General features: G+C 45.4%; 1 protein-coding gene across 11 annotated transcripts in view; it reads left to right on the top strand.

The window, feature by feature from the left end:
- Cyfip2 (cytoplasmic FMR1 interacting protein 2) overlaps nt 1-15,733 on the top strand; it is a 119,630-nt gene that overhangs the window by 10,430 nt on the left and 93,467 nt on the right. For 6 of the 11 annotated variants that reach the window (NM_001446893.1, XM_087571626.1, XM_087571632.1 and 3 more), the window contains 3 exon segments: nt 8,897-9,036; nt 10,838-10,927; nt 14,456-14,533. In NM_001446893.1, coding sequence (NP_001433822.1) covers nt 8,920-9,036; nt 10,838-10,927; nt 14,456-14,533 — 285 coding nt within the window. In that variant the 5' untranslated portion in view covers nt 8,897-8,919. 11 annotated transcript variants of the gene reach the window in all.

The following is a 15,733-nucleotide window of genomic DNA, read 5'->3' as shown; positions in this document are numbered from 1 at the left end:
TCTTGGGTTGAAAGAGATTATAAGAGAAAAAGTTTAAGAAGCCTCAGTGTGCGTAATCCCCTAAGAGCAGCTCCAAGCGATTCCCACAGGGTTGACAGCTTGGGTGCCTGACTTTGTCTGAGCAGACTGTTCCTGTACAGCTCTTCATGCCCAACCCACTCAGCAGAGGTTGCGTGGCCCGTCGTGGTACACTGTGGCATCCCTGTAAGATGAGCATACGTAATCGTTTCCCTGCCCTGCTGGTTTTGAAGGGGCTCCACTCCACAGGGCATGGGTCTCCATGGAGCTGTACCCTGCCACGACCACCTTCTATGCCTGCAGAGTTTCCTGCTACACTCTGGCTATACACAGGATGGATGGGAAAGCGGGCTGTGCCCTTGGGATTTTGCTCGCCTCCCCAAATGCCATCTCATTTGAACCTAATGAGACCCTTTTAATTGTTTTATATTTTAAAGTATCTTTGCATAATATTTTCCTTGTATATATAAATCTGTTTGCTTATATATGTATATGTATGTCTGTGGGCGTGTGTGTGTGTGTGTGTGTGTGTGTGTGTGTGTGTGTGTTTGTGTGTATGCATCCTCTTCCTGGATAGCTGGACAGATGGAGAAAATATCTCCTGGCCTCTAGATGTTTATGAATCTCCTAAATGATGGTTTCCTAATCTTTTCTTTCCAATTTAAGAGAGTTTTTGGTCCCGAGGAAGGGAAAAGCAGCCAACCTGGGAGGGAGATGATACGCTTAGCATTTTCCAAAAAGGTACGAAAGCAGGCATGACCTAAAATAACAGGGAACTAGAAAGAAAGATATCCTGTGAGCCTGGCCTCTGTCGATCGCTGGCATGAATGAAAGCATTTATTTCTTAGAAACGGTGATCTGAAGAAGCATCAGATAGTAGCTGCCCTCTTGAATTTGTGGGGCAGTGCTGATGGGAAGGGAAGATGAAAACCATACAGAGCTGACATCTTAGTGACAGGGGCGACGCCTGCCCGAGTGGGGGAGTAGGGAACTCATGGCAATGTTCACCTGCTCCATGGTTTACACACCATGGCCTTCAGTGGGCAGTGGGCAGTGAGAAGCCATAGCTTTAGTCTGAGCAGAGGGCTGGATTCCCGAACAAGCCAGTTTGTTGTTGTTGATTCTTCTGAAGACAGGAGATCCTAATGTGGCCAAGTTAGCACAATCAGGAAGACCCTTCTGCATAACCTTTACAAAAAAAGTAATCTCATGCGAGCCAGTCTTCTGTGTGTGTGTCTGTGTGTCTGTGTGTGTCTGTGTACTGGTTAGTTTTTGTCAGTTTAACACAAACTAGAGTTACTTGGGCAGAAGGAACCTTAACTGAGGAATTGCCTCCATCAGACAAACCTGTGGATGTGTCTGTGAAGCATTTTCTTAATTGCCAATGATGTAGGAGGGCCCAGCCCACTGTGGGCGGTGCCGTCCCTAGGCAGGTGGGCGTGGACCTCATAAGAAAAATAGTTTAGCAAGTCAGTGAGTGAGCAGAGTACCTTGTGGTTCCTGCTTCCAGGCTCCTGCTTGAATACCTGTCTTGACTTCCCTCCATGATGATCTGTAACCAGTAAGGTTAAATAAATGAACTCATTTCTCTCCAAGTTGCTTTTGGGCAGATTGTTTTCATAGCAACAAAAAGCCAACTAGGAGAGCGTATGTGTATATGCATTGCAAGGCCATGTGCACATGTGTGAAAGGCAGGACAGCTTTGGAGTTGGTCATCTCCTTTGACCTTTATGTGGATTCTGGGAATTGAACCCAGATCTCCAAGTTTGCACAGCAAATGCTTTGAGCTGAGCCAGCTTGCTACCCCATCATGTTTTTTCATGGTGCATAGCTTCCTGCTCCCACCTTACCTGCTGTTCTGCACTTGTGTAGAGCGCTCTCAGTCTGTTTCAGAGTATGGAGGCTTGCTGTGATTCACGAATTGTGACTAAGCCCAGTAAGCTGATGATTCGTACTTTTATCTTCTGACAACTTCTTCCCTGAATGCTTAATCTGGCGCAGGCTATCTTGTTTGGTATTCTACATGCTGTAAAGTTATAAAATGCTCAGAACAAAGGACAGGCGCTATTATAAATTGTGGCCCATTTACAGATCAGGAAACTGGGGTTCCGAGAGGTTAAATAACAAGCTTATGGTTCAGTGGCTATTCAGTATTGAGCAACAGGTTCAGGCCCAGCGCTCAAACCCACCCACTGCTATTCAACCTTGGTAAAACTGCCTAATGGTCTCGTTCCTTCCAGAAATTGTCAGAAGGAGCATAGCAGTGAGATCCTAACTTTAGCATTTCCAAACCCAGGTTCTCCTACCTCCCATCATGCACTGGTGCCAGATCTGTCAGTCATCTCAGCCTTGGAGGCTCTGCCTTCCCCTCTCAGAAGCAAATTACTCATCAGCTCAGAGCTTCTACTTCTCTTGGGGCAGCCAGGCCACTGGCTTTTGGTTGGTTATGAAGACACAGAATTAAACTAACTTCCTTGATTCCTCAAGCCGAGAGACCGCAACTGCCTGAGGTAAAGCAGGCCTCGAGTGAATTTGGAGTCATTTATTACTCTCTTTTCCAAAATGACAAAGCAGCCCGTGCGCGTGGACTGGACACATGGAGTTTTCTCAGGTTGCATAACAGGCTGGCCTCCTGGGCCAGAAAAGGTACGCTTGGTTTCACACAGACTTCTGTTCAAGTTTCTAGAACATCTTCCTTTCTGATTCATGTGGGTTTGGCACTGACTTCCAGCACTTGAACTAAAAATGTCTGATTTCCACCTGCCTTAGGCAGCGGATGAGCTACGGAGGCAAATCCGTTGCAGAAGCTGTGTTTCCAAGAAGACAAGGAACGCTGCCTCATGTAAACCAAGACTTCTCATTTGTTGGGGTGTTTTGTTTGTTTGTTTGTTTTTTAGGCAACCCACTTACTGATTTACTGATTTTCTTCAACAAACTATGGGATGCTGCTACCGTTTTGAAGGGGGAAACCTTAAGGGCTATTCTGGTAAATGGATGTTTTCTGAAGCGTATGAAGTCCTGAAGAAGCCCAGGTTTTAGGGGAAAGGTGAGAGGAAGGATTGCGGTAGATGACAGTGGGGGCAGGGAGAAAGGGAGAAGAGAATTCCAATAAGAACTGGGTGCTGATACCCTGAGCTGGAGGCTTTTACAGAAAGTTCCAGATAGACACCCAATTGGATAGGAAAGGAGGGAGGGGAGAGAGAGAGAGAGAGAGAGAGAGAGAGAGAGAGAGAGAGAGAATGAATCACCTTACCAGCATCACAATGTACCAACACTTCTTACTCTTGCCTGATTTTTTAAATTATATTTAAGGGTAAAAGACAAATTACATGAATCAGGGATCAAACTCAGATCAATGGGTTTGGCTGCAAGCTCCTTTACCCACTCAACCCTCTTGCTTACCCATGATTATGTTTCATTCTTCCCATTTTGTATTGCTGGGGGCAAAAACCCTGTGTCACTTTGTTCCTATTTCAGTAGATATTTCTAGAAAACACTTTTTTTTTTTTTGGTTCTTTTTTTTTTTTTTTTTGGAGTTGGGGACCGAACCCAGGGCCTTGCGCTTCCTAGGTAAGCGCTCTACCACTGAGCTAAATCCCCAGCCCCTAGAAAACACTTTTTTTTTTCTTTTTCTCCCCCCCCCACCCCCCGAGCTGAGGACCGAACCCAGGGCTTTGGGCTTGCTAGGCAAGCGCTCTACCACTGAGCTAAATCCCCAACCTAGAAAACACTTTTAAAACATAATTTTGATACTATATTACAGCCAAACATAGCAGTTTCTCCCTAGTTATCGAGCCTGCAGTCGGGATTCAGTTCCCAGTTTGTTTGTTTTCCCCTAAGTGTTACAGTTTTGTTTGGGAGTAGGGGTCGGGGGCTGAGTTCAAAATAGTTGAACCAGGATCCAAACAAACATTGTGTCCGATCACTAAATCTCACAGCTCCCGGCTGCTGTGAGTCTTCTGCACTCTCTCCTCTCTCCCCTCCCCTCTCCCCTCCCCCCTCCCTCCCTCCTCTCCTCTCCCCCCCTCTCCCCTCCCCCTTTAACTTATTTGTTAAAGAGGTTGCTATGTACCTGTGAGGTGTTAGGATGTGAATTGAAAGCAAAGGACTGAAGAGATTCTGGTGTTTCTTTTGGGCCCAGCATTCTTCCCAGGTGATGATGTATCCATCCATCAGGCAGGCAGCACGTGGTTCACCTGGCTGTTTACATTTCGTGCTTCTGGCCCTCTTGAGGACCAGTGGGTAGATCCACTTATTCATTAAGGGGTTAGAAAGCAAGTGTTCCAGTTGGCATTGTCTCAGAAAGGAAAACAAATATTGCGTCTCTTTTCTTCTGATTTGCTTATCCTACACAGCAGTCTATCTTGTTTAGGAAAGGCAAGTTACCTCATTGTGTTTTCCTGTTTTCAACATAACAGTTGGATCAGTCACCATCCAAGTAATAAGAGCCAGGAACTCTGGGATCTCAGTGATGTAAAGGCATTTATTCTTGTTCTGGTCCACTGCACTTTAGCTGATGGATGCTTACATGATCCCATCCAGGGAGAGTAGGAGCTTGAGTCAGGGTCTCCTATGGATCTGTTGCACACACAGCCCCAGTGTCTTAAATAGACAGCTTCCTTGTTATGTCAGGAAAGTTCTCAACCTTCTCAGACATTTTCTGCCCCAGACCCGGACTCATGTATTCGGTTCCTTAGTAAGAAGTCATAGTTGTAGACTGGCGTCTGAGCACTGAAGGTGCATGCTGCTTATGGGTAGGTCTTTTTGGTGGGCAGAAACACACACTTGTACATGTATGCTTATATCTGTACATATAGACATCATATTTATATCTTTATATATGTGTATTTATGTCAGGGGGACTTTGTAATGTGTTTTAATTTTACATATAGTATAAACACATACATGCATGCGTACATATTTATTGACCTGTAAGTTCTTCTGGATACTTGTTATCCATATTTGTGCTAGTTTCATTTATATTGCTGTAGTAAAGTATCTGGACAAAAAGCAACTTGAGGAGAAAGGGTTTATTTTAGCTTACAACTCCAGGCTGCAGTCCATCTCCTTGGAGAAGATATAGCAACAGGACCCTAAGGCAGCTAGTCACGTGTACACCCAGAAGCAGAAAGAAATGAATGCATGCATACCCCCTTGTATAGCTTAGGACTCTCTGCCTAAGGAATGGTGCTGCCCATAGTGAGCTTGGTTCTCCAACATCAGTTAACTCAGTTTAAGACAATCCCCTCATAGACCTGCCTATAGGCCAACCCAGTGTAGATAATTGAGACTGCTCACAGGTGATTTCATGTTGTATCAAGCCCATAGTGCAAGGATACCTTTTCCTGTGGTATTTGGGTCTTACTGATTTTCTTCAGTTGTAACAATGTATCTCCTTTCAGCCACATCAAGACTGCCTCTGTCTAAACAACACCAGGAACACATCTCATCATCACTCATTTCCTCATAATATACTCAAACATCACAGTAATATTTACACCAATGTGACATTGAAAAGTAAGCTTGTGGTTTGTTTGTTTTTTTTTAAACTTTTCCTTTTCCTTAATTTTTGTCGTTCTCAAGATGTGTCCCAGTTGGATCTACCATCTGATTACCGAATTAGAAGCCAGAGAGATGGTTCAGTTGGTAGGAGTGCTTGCCACACAAGCACCCATGTGAAAAGTCAGGCATGGCCATGTACGCCTACAATCCCAGTGCTGTGGGAGGCAAAGACAGGAGACTCTGACATTTTTTGTTGTTGCTTTGTGTGTATGTGTGTGTGTGTGTTGTTGTTGTTGTTGTTGTGTGTGTGTGTTGTTTTGTTTTGCTTTGTTTTTGGCTATCAGCTTAGCCTTGGATTCAGTGAGAGACCCTGTCTCAAGGGAGTGAGTCAATAAATTAAGGGGAGAATAGGAGATCCTCCAATGTCCCCTTTTGGCCATCACAAGCACCTGGCACACACACACACACACACACACACACACACACCATAGGATCACTTGGAACAGTTCCTTTTGGTGTGGCTATACAACTTGTTGATATATGTACTCATTTCTTTCTTTTGATCCTTTTTTAAGGGTTTGCATTTTAAGCTCAACGCTTATTTTATAACGAGGTGAAATCTGGAAAGCCTGATATGTTCAGGGAATGCTGGACTGTTTCCCTGCCCCTGAAGGCCTTGCCCTTCTTCCTTCCCCTCCCTCAAAGCTCAGCTGTCTTCATATGGCCTTCCCTTGCAGCTTTGCCTCAGTAAGCGTGCGTGTGTGTGCGCTCGCATGCATCCTCCTCTCAGATAAATGGTCCTCGAGGCTCACATACACATCCCGGAGCTCGCTGCTGCTTAGTCTTACTCAGCTTCACTGAGGAGGGCTCCAGCAGTCCCATGGTCACGGATGTTTGCATTTTTCAGGCTGCAGCAATTACACACTTTACACCCCAACCAACAGTGCGATCGACGGCCTACTCTGTGCAACCTGGCCAGTGGCCTGGTGGTCATAGCAGTTTGACCAGTACATTGCAGTCTGGATTTCTTACTGCACAAAACAGTATGCTTTTAAACAACGTCATCTTGGTCTTAGGGGTGGAGCCCCAGCAGATATTGATAAAGCTGTGTGTGTGGTTCTTAGTGCAAGCAGAACCAAACCCCACTAATACCGCATGCCCTCTCGTCTATGAAGCAGGGTCACCATGGTACATGGCCGATCGGATAGGCAAGCGGGTGAACGCTAGCTGTGTCTGGCACCAAGAAAGGCTTATTATTATTGTCTGACACACTGAAGGGAGTTGTAGGGCTTCGTAGTTGTAGATCAGGTACCCTATAAATCATTATCCCTCTCTCAAGGAGACTTAATAGAAATGATAGAGATGACGTAGAAGTCAAGAGCACATTACTGCTTCTGCAGAGGACCTGAGTTCAGTCCCCAGCACCCACATCAAGAGGCACATAACTGCCTGTAATTCCTGCTCCAGGGGATCTGATATTTTCTTCTGGGCTTTATCGGTACCTGCATACATGTACACATACCCACACAGAGGCATATGTGCATATACATAATTTGTAAAATATAAATCAAGGAATACTAGCGAGGAGGAGGAGGAAGAAGAGGAAGAGGAGGAAGAAGGGGAGGAAGAGGAGGTAGAAGAGGAAGAGGAGGAGGACGAGGAGGAGAGGCTATGTCATGGCCAGCAGTCATGCTACTTTAGACCTGAGCACCACACATAGAATTCTGAGTAGGGATGAGAGGAGAGGCATTGGGGGAGGTCACTGCTGACTTCCAAGTGTCCTCACTGGAGGCTGGCCATGCCAACTAGCAGGGTACATGCCCAGAAGGTGTGCTTGAAATTCACTGAAGTGTGAATTTAGTCAGCTGCTCTGTAGCAGCCCAGCCCCCATCTGCCCGCCCAACCTTGGGTATCCATTCCAGCTCTGTAGGGCCTCTGGACCACATGTCAGAGGTCCCCATGTGGCCTGCAATTGGACACTATTTTTCCTAACATGGCACAGTCCCTATACGTTAGTGCAGAAGAGGACACTAGAGTCCCTGGAGCTGCATTCACAGGTGGATATGAGGCAGCCAACTTGGATGCTAGGAACCAAACTCAGGCCCTCTGAACAAGCACCAAGCACCCTGTCTGCTGAGCTCTCTCTCTAGACCCAAGCTCCACTTTTTTTACCTTCAACTAAATATATTTAATATTTTTAAATTCATGCTCTTAAATTCTAAGTAGTTACCCTTTCTGTTGGAATTACGCTGCAGCTATGAATAAGTTTCGGGTGCTTGAAAGTTTTCAAAGGAGTAATTTTTTAGGGGTTCCAGTTTGCACTGCTGATTTCTAACCTCATTACGCTGTGGTAACTCACAGGGTTGGTTTTGTTTCACTTGAGGGATGCAGTTTGAGGTCAGTCACTGCATAATCAGGCAGGCCTGCAACCTGCTGTGTAACCCACACTAGCCTAAAATTCTCCATTCTTTTGCCTCAGCCTCCCAAATGCTAGGATTACAGGCATCTGTCACCATACCTGGTTTAAGATATCCTTTCCCAAAGCTATTTATGGGAACATGATTTATACACTAAGTCATACGTTAGAATTTTCACCTGTAAATTTGTGTTAAAAAAAATGACTCTTCTGCTCATAGGGTGCTGTATTCCTAAAGTAGCCGTTAGTTTGGGTTGGTCAGCTGCCCTGCTTACTTCTGGCTGTTTCGCTGCTTGGCAGAGTTAACGTCCAACCAGTCCCATTCTGCCTGGGTCCAAGACATGAAAATACCCAGTGAGGACTGGTTACTTTGGTGTGGTCCATAAAATGTCCCCAGGCCATAGGAGACATGGCAGCTTCTTCATTGCCGCAAACAAGGCTGGTTATTAAGAGTTAACAATTATATAGTCCGTGCTTCATTAGCCTGTATAACCCAGGCCCAGGTCCCCTTGATCATCCTGGCTGTTCTGGGGTGGATATTTATGCTGTACCATTATCAAAGAACGGAATTGTGGGATGTCCTTAAGAAGGACACGGGTATCACGTGTCACATTACTTCCCAGAGTTGTGCTTCTCCACCGCTCATGTGGGGACACAGTCTAACTTGGGCAAGGTTCGGCCAAGACGTCCTCAAAATGTATTTATTATTTAATTTATTATTTTCATGTGTACATGGTGTAGTGGTGTCCGGCTCATGCCATGGTGGGTGCCTTTACCCACTGAGCCACCTCGCTGACCGTGAGACTCAGACCTTAAAGGTGTAGGTAGAAGACACCCAGGAGGAAGTGACCTTGGTGACCCTTGACCCAGACAGAGGCTCAGACAGGGTGAGGACAAAGAAAATATTTTGAATGTCCCTGAAATTCTCCCTTGTCGTTTCTCTCCCTTCCTCTCCATCAGTGTGGGAGACAGACGCCGCAGCCATGACCACCCACGTCACTTTGGAAGATGCCCTGTCCAACGTGGACCTGCTGGAGGAACTGCCCCTCCCAGACCAGCAGCCATGCATCGAGCCTCCGCCGTCCTCCATTATGTACCAGGTAATGGAAAAAGCAGAGGGTAGTGGAGAGACCTGGGCTCCCGAGGTCCTGTAAGAGGATATGCCTTCAAGTGCAGGGAGGAGGAGGAGGAGGTCTGTATCGTGAAGGTGAAAGGTCAGGAGCTGATGGAGTCCCGGTGTACTCTAGGAGCCCTGTGGAAGGAATAGATTAGATTAACTAACAAATGTGTGCCAAGACAATTTCCCTCCCCTAGGGAGCCTTTGTTGATCCGTTCTGACCCCAAATTCCTTCTGGACTGTTCTGTTATTGCACCACCCGGATTATGGCAACCCCGATCTCATGAATTAAATATCACAGCTTAGAAGCCTCTGGAGTCTGCCTGGGTAATTACTTTTTCCTTCATGTACGTGACAAGAGCTCACATAAGCCCGCATGGCAACCCGTGGCTCAGGGAAGTGGGTCACAGTTGTTTGCTTTGGCCCTAGATCAGATCTGTCGATAAACCATTGTCACATTACATACGACTGTGACCCTGGCAGGCACAGCGAGGAGGGCACCTGTGCAGCTAGAGGCAGCCTGGCCAAAGACCCTTGTCTGGATGCACCGGGCTGAAGGCCACGTTAACACGGAATGTGTTAATTTGGAAATTGGGGCTATCTTGGACCTTTTTGCTAAGTCTTAAATGGTGAACTATGAATAAACATAATTACATCTTTTTTCATTTCATTCAATAATTAAATGTATCAGTCACGTGCTTGAAGATTCATTGCCTAAATCTGACTTATTTGTAGTTTTTAACATAGATTACAATTTTAATTATACAAACATATTTTAATTTGAGTAATGTATAGAGAGATTTTTCATTGTAACCAAAATAGAAAAGTATGGCATAGAAATTTCTTATCCCAACATACCCTTACTCTGTGTTCATGAACATTTTGTTTTGTTAAACACATATGGTATATATTTATTTTTTACTAAAATAGGAAATTATATATATATATACATATATATATTTTATATTTTCCTTAAAGTTTATTGTGCAGCCAGGTGTGGTGACTCACATCTGTAATCCCAGCATGCAGGAAGCTGAAGGAAGAGGATTGCGTGAGTCTGAGACCAGCCTGAGCTACAGAGAGAGCCTCTGTCTCAAAAGTCACAGTGACAAAAACTTCTCCTGTGGATATTCTTGGGCATCAGTGCAGTAATGCCACCTTAGGGTTAAGCGGCTCAGGGTCTTTTCTAGCCCACTGTCCAGACTGGCATCTATTTCAGCTTTTGCTGGGTGACTCCATCTTTCCAGGTTGTTTAATCATAAAAAGTGCGGCGGTGGCCTGACTCGTCCATTGACACCTGTGCACCCTCGGGCAAGCCGGTCAGAACGGCTGGATAAAAGCCATGCACGCCTTTGACTCTTAGCAGCTGTTTGGACTCACATAGTTAGCTGGAAGCATGGTTTCCCTGTGCTTAGATTATTTTTTTATTCACGATGACACTCATATAAAACAGATTCATGTCAGTGCATTTATTACGTGATTAAATAGGCGAAGTTGATCATCAAAGCCTTAGTAACTGGAATCTAAAAGTGTGGATTCAGAACTAAATGGTTGCTTCCGAGGCTTGGTTGAGTGAAGCCGCTCACCGATGGGAAGTAGGTGCTGTCCGTCTGCCCTCAGCTGGACTGGGGGTGAGGGGTAATATTTGAAGCCTCGGGTCAGTAGGTTTCCACAGAAAGCTCGTGGGGTTTTATTAGCAGCTGTTTGCTTGTTCCCTAGACACCCAGCCAGCTTGGATGTGTTTTCCAACAACCAAATGCCCTTCTTGCCCTCTATCTCCACAGGCTAACTTCGACACAAACTTCGAGGACAGGAATGCATTTGTCACGGGCATTGCAAGGTACATTGAGCAGGCAACGGTCCACTCCAGCATGGTAAGTCTCCGTGACCCACAGGTACAGATGCATACCCTGAGGAAGTATGAGGAACCACAGGCAGCTTCCCATACCAGACCTGTGCTTAGCTACCCCAATATGCTCTGTCATAGTCATGGCCTATGAAAGTCCATTCTGAAGTGAAGTTCCTCCTAAAGACGATAGTGACATGGCTTTGCGAGATATTATTTATTGACTCAAGGAAGCTGCTGGCCTAAATCATTCATAAATGGAACCAGTTGTTAAGAAAAAGAAAAAAAAAATGGAAACAGTTGTTTTCCATTCCTCTTAGGGTCTGACCTTAAGAGGGCAGAATTCTGTTCTTCCCTTTTATCCCCATAGACATTTGCAGAATTCTAGATTCCTCATCTGTGGGCCCCTGCACATATTTCCCTGGACCGTTCTCACTGTGTGGGGTATGTTCTGGACCGTTCTCACTGTGTGGGGTATGTTCTGGACTGTTCTCACTGTGTGGGACATATTCTACAAATCTAACTCATTTGTTATGCATTGTGTGCCTGCTATGAGCTGATTCTAGAGTTAGTGTGGGGCCAGTCTCAGTTCCTGTGAGTAAAGTGGGAAAGAGACAAGTCAACCAAATACTTTTCTATGCAGATACTTCAGGTTCACTGTCTCATTTAATCCTCACAGACCCTGTGAGGTAGGTCCTTGGTAGCCGCAATATCGCAGTTGGCCAACATTGGAGTTTCTCAACTGTTAAGAAATGGATTCAGGGTCTCACAGCTAATAGGTGGCAGTTCTAAACTTAGGAGTCTCTGGTGACAAAGCTTTTGCAAGCAAATAAAAAACTGTCCAAACGTTCCACACTGTGATAGTAGTTTAGAGTTCAGCTTTTCAAGGGACCTTCAGAAGGCCAGAGGAAGCTTGGCCACCTCTTAGTGCAGCCTTGTAACGATAGCATGTGTTGTGCCCTTTGAAATGTAGTCAGGGCAATCTGCTGTGTGATAGCGTCAGAGCCTCATAATAACCCTGGGGCTTGCAAAGGGATCATTATACCCATTGTAGAGATGAGAAGACTGAGGTCTGGAGAAATTAATAAGTGAGTTGTTCATGGTCCTACAGCTAGTAAGTCCTTGCATGAACCTGGGAACAGTCCCGACCTCTCTCTGTGGTTCTTACTACGGAAGGTTGAAGCAGTCAGAGATGACATTGGGATGGGGCTAGCAGGTGTTTCTATACCAGCAAAGACAGTTCAGGCTGCCCAAAATTGGCGTGTGTCCGTGTGTGGTACTATATATAGCACTTATGGAGAACAAGGTCTATACCTGGAAACCATTTTCGTGCCTAGGCCACCATAGCAGAATATTATGAGTAGAAGGCTTAAACAATGGTTGTTTCCTTTCCACAGCCCTGGAGGATGCGATTCCTGGACCAGGTGTCAACAGGGCTGCTCTCTCCTGATGTTTCTCTGGCTACTCTGGCTCATTCCTCACAAACTCCTGGGTGTCAGATGTCCCTATGTGTGCCCAAGTTTCCTCTCTTTATAAGGGTGACAGTCAGATTGAGTGAGAGCCTGCCCTCATGATGTCCTCAGTCACCTTTCAAATGGGCCCACCTAGAAACAGAGTCATAGTCTCAAGTCTAAATGGCCCGTAACTGAGGATTGATTCATCTCACCAAAGTGCAGATCAGAGGCTGGGGGGAGGAAACCCGGTCGTTTGGCTGCCTGTCTAGAACACGCAGAGCCCTGGCTGGTATGCACCACATCTCTGACACCAAATAAACTGGGCATGGCCTGGCAAAGGCTTGTGATCCCAACTGTGGGGAGGTGGAGGCAGGAGAATCAAAAGTCCAGGATCACTTTCTCAGCTACATAGGAAGCTTGAAGCAAGCCTGGACCAGAGACCCTACCACAAACTAACTAACTAACTAACTAACTAACTAACTAACTAACTAACTAAATAGCTGTGGATAATTTTCAGTCACGGAAGAGAAAGAGTAGAGCATTGGTTCAACCGTGCTTGACCATAATCACTCTTGGGACGAGCTATAAAGAGGCACGAAAGGAACCCATACACTGGCTGAGAGTCTCCAGTTATTGTTCCCGGAGGCCTGGAAGGTGGGGACAGGGACTCCAGGGAACAAGTGTACTGATCATGTGCGTGAGAGAACGTCAACTCCAGCTGCTGCTACGATCCCTTAGGGTCGGGGGTCGGGGAACTAGAGCCAGACTGAGGGGTCTCAGAAGCACCAGGTCACAGGCTCAGACGGGCAAAGGCTGGCTCTAAACATGATTCTATTTGTTTTCTGATGCTGCTGTGACGAATTGCATAAACCTCCTGGCTTTGTGGATAGACTGCTTGCCTAGCATTCACAAAGCCCTAGGTTTGGTCCCTAACACCCACATAAACCAGGTGGTGTGTGTCATCACTCTAGCACTTGATAAGTAGAGACAGGAAGATCAGGAGTTTAAGGTCATCCGTAGCTGCCTAGAAATACATCTCTAGAATATATAATATGCATATATTATACCTATAGGCTATTAGATATGTAATATACATCTCTAAAAGATGGTCCCAAGGAAAACCAGTAACTCAAGGTTCCCAAGGCCTCATCCGGGGCTCTTTCCACCACACCACCTTGACCTCTATTCTGGCTTGTTCTGTAACAACCGTGTCTGAACTGTCCCGAGGGCTGTCTGACTGGTTCTCGGTCCTGTTTCTGGCACAGATCCTGGGACCTGAGGATGCTGGCTACAGCCTTTTTTTAACTGAATGAAATTATGCTCACTGAGGGCCTTTGGTGGCTGAGGATAGCCACGTGCTCCTCCCAGTACCATCAGTTCCTCTTTTAGACACACACGTGTGCCCAAACAGAAGAGAAAGCAGGCAGCCCATGGTTGGTCTCGGTTGTTTCTGATCTCGGGGACAGCGTGTTACTGATTTCTTAATTAAGAATGGAAGTCGTCGCTGTTAAATAGGCTCCAAATTAAATTGGATTCTATCCTAAAAATGTATTATAAAGTGGAATGATAAATAGATTTAAAATTTTAAGTTCATTTTTCCCCTAGATATATTTGCAAGGAGAGGAAGCATAATACTAATTCTTGTCTCCTAATATTCTTTGAGGTATGCTTTCCATAGTTGGAAACCATTTAAAATGTGTGTCTATATTAATCATCTTCACAGTATTATGCAACTGTCACTGCCATCTAATTTCATTATCATGCAGACACCCTAGACGATTCACAGTCATCCTAGGTCCTCTCCCCACGTGCTCCCATCAACTACAGTCCGTCCAGAAGGAATCATAGAATATGTGGCCCTTCATCTGGCTTTCACCGAAGTTCTTATTACATCAGAGATTCTAAGGTGCACGTGACTTACCTGGGGACTTCACGGGAATCTAGGTTCTTACTCATAAGCTCAGACGGACTTGTCAGCCAGCCCTAGAGTGATGCTGCTGTCGCCTGTCGAGGTCCACATCCTGAGTGGCTCAGAGGAGAGCCTAGAGAAGTTCGTGGCCCTAGTGTTTCATCTCCCTGATGAATGTGCTTTGCCATTCCAGAATGAAATGCTGGAGGAGGGTCATGACTACGCGGTCATGCTGTACACCTGGCGCAGCTGCTCCCGGGCCATCCCGCAGGTGAGACCATCCTTGCTGGGCCTCCCTTGCCCTTCAGGGAGGCGTCGCTGCCTCTGCAGTGCCCCTCCAACTGGAACCGGGTGGCAGGAAGCAAATCCGGGCTTCTGACCCAAAGGACTTCCATAAGACTACTGACAAGGTCCACGCCCAGGGTCTAAAACCACTTTCCGGGCACATACTGTGCACAGTATTTTATTTTAAAAAGCAGTGGATGTCTCTTGCCACCCAGGCTGCCGCCAAGGATCTAAAGTAACGAACCTGATATCCCCTCACTTCTTCACCTAAACCCTCTGCTTTGCATGGTTCTGGGCACCATGTTTTTATTGGCACAAACATAGTTTTAAATCCAGATCGTTACCACAAAACCACATTGTTTCTCATTTTTTACACTGTCTGTCTTGGGCTTGTTGAAAATTCAGATAGTTTTATTACCATTGACATTTTTGCTTAATTAGTGGGTTCCATTGTAACAAAACCAACAGTCCCCATGCACATCAAGTAAACAGAGACACCCTTCTCTCTTTCTTTTAACCCTCATATTTAGGAACAGTTACTAGTAACAATTTTTTTGTACTTTTTCACATTTTCAAAGCCTGGTTTTGTTTTTCTTAAACAGTAGATTGTCTTAAAAATTTTTTTCTATTCCCTTTATTTATTCTCCTCTCAGGAAGGTATGTATGTACCATGGCATACATTGTGTCAGTCAGAGGACAATCTGTAGAAATTGGTTTTCCCCATTCAGACAATCAGGCTTGAAAGCAAGTGCCTTTCTCCACTGAACTGTCATCGGGACAGCCTCAGAATTTTGTTTATTCTGGAGAAAGGCACCAAACCAGAGCTGCGGCTCAGTAGTAAAGCATGGCTAAACGTACTCAAAGTCTTGGTGCCTGAGGCCTGAATTCTTTCCCCAGCAGTGTAAAAACAACAAAAGCAAAAACAAAATAGGTATCAAATCATACTCAACTGTTCCGTGGCCTTTTTGCCTGTCAGGTGTGGTGGTACCGTTTCATAGTCATTTCAGAGATCCCCCTTAGCCCTTCTAATGTTCGTAATGGTATATGTATATGAATGTATAGATTGTATATGTATATGAATGTATAGGATCATGTGTGAATGTATAGGATCATATGGATATGAACGTATATGATCACATATGGATATGAATGTATATGATCATGTATGAATGTATATGATCACATA

Source organism: Rattus norvegicus, chromosome 10 (genome assembly GCF_021556685.1).
Source record: "Rattus norvegicus strain SHRSP/BbbUtx chromosome 10, alternate assembly SHRSP_T2T, whole genome shotgun sequence".
Classification (NCBI taxonomy): domain Eukaryota; kingdom Metazoa; phylum Chordata; class Mammalia; order Rodentia; family Muridae; genus Rattus; species Rattus norvegicus.
Note: the sequence above shows the minus strand (reverse complement) of the source record. Positions and strands in the feature narration are given on the sequence as shown.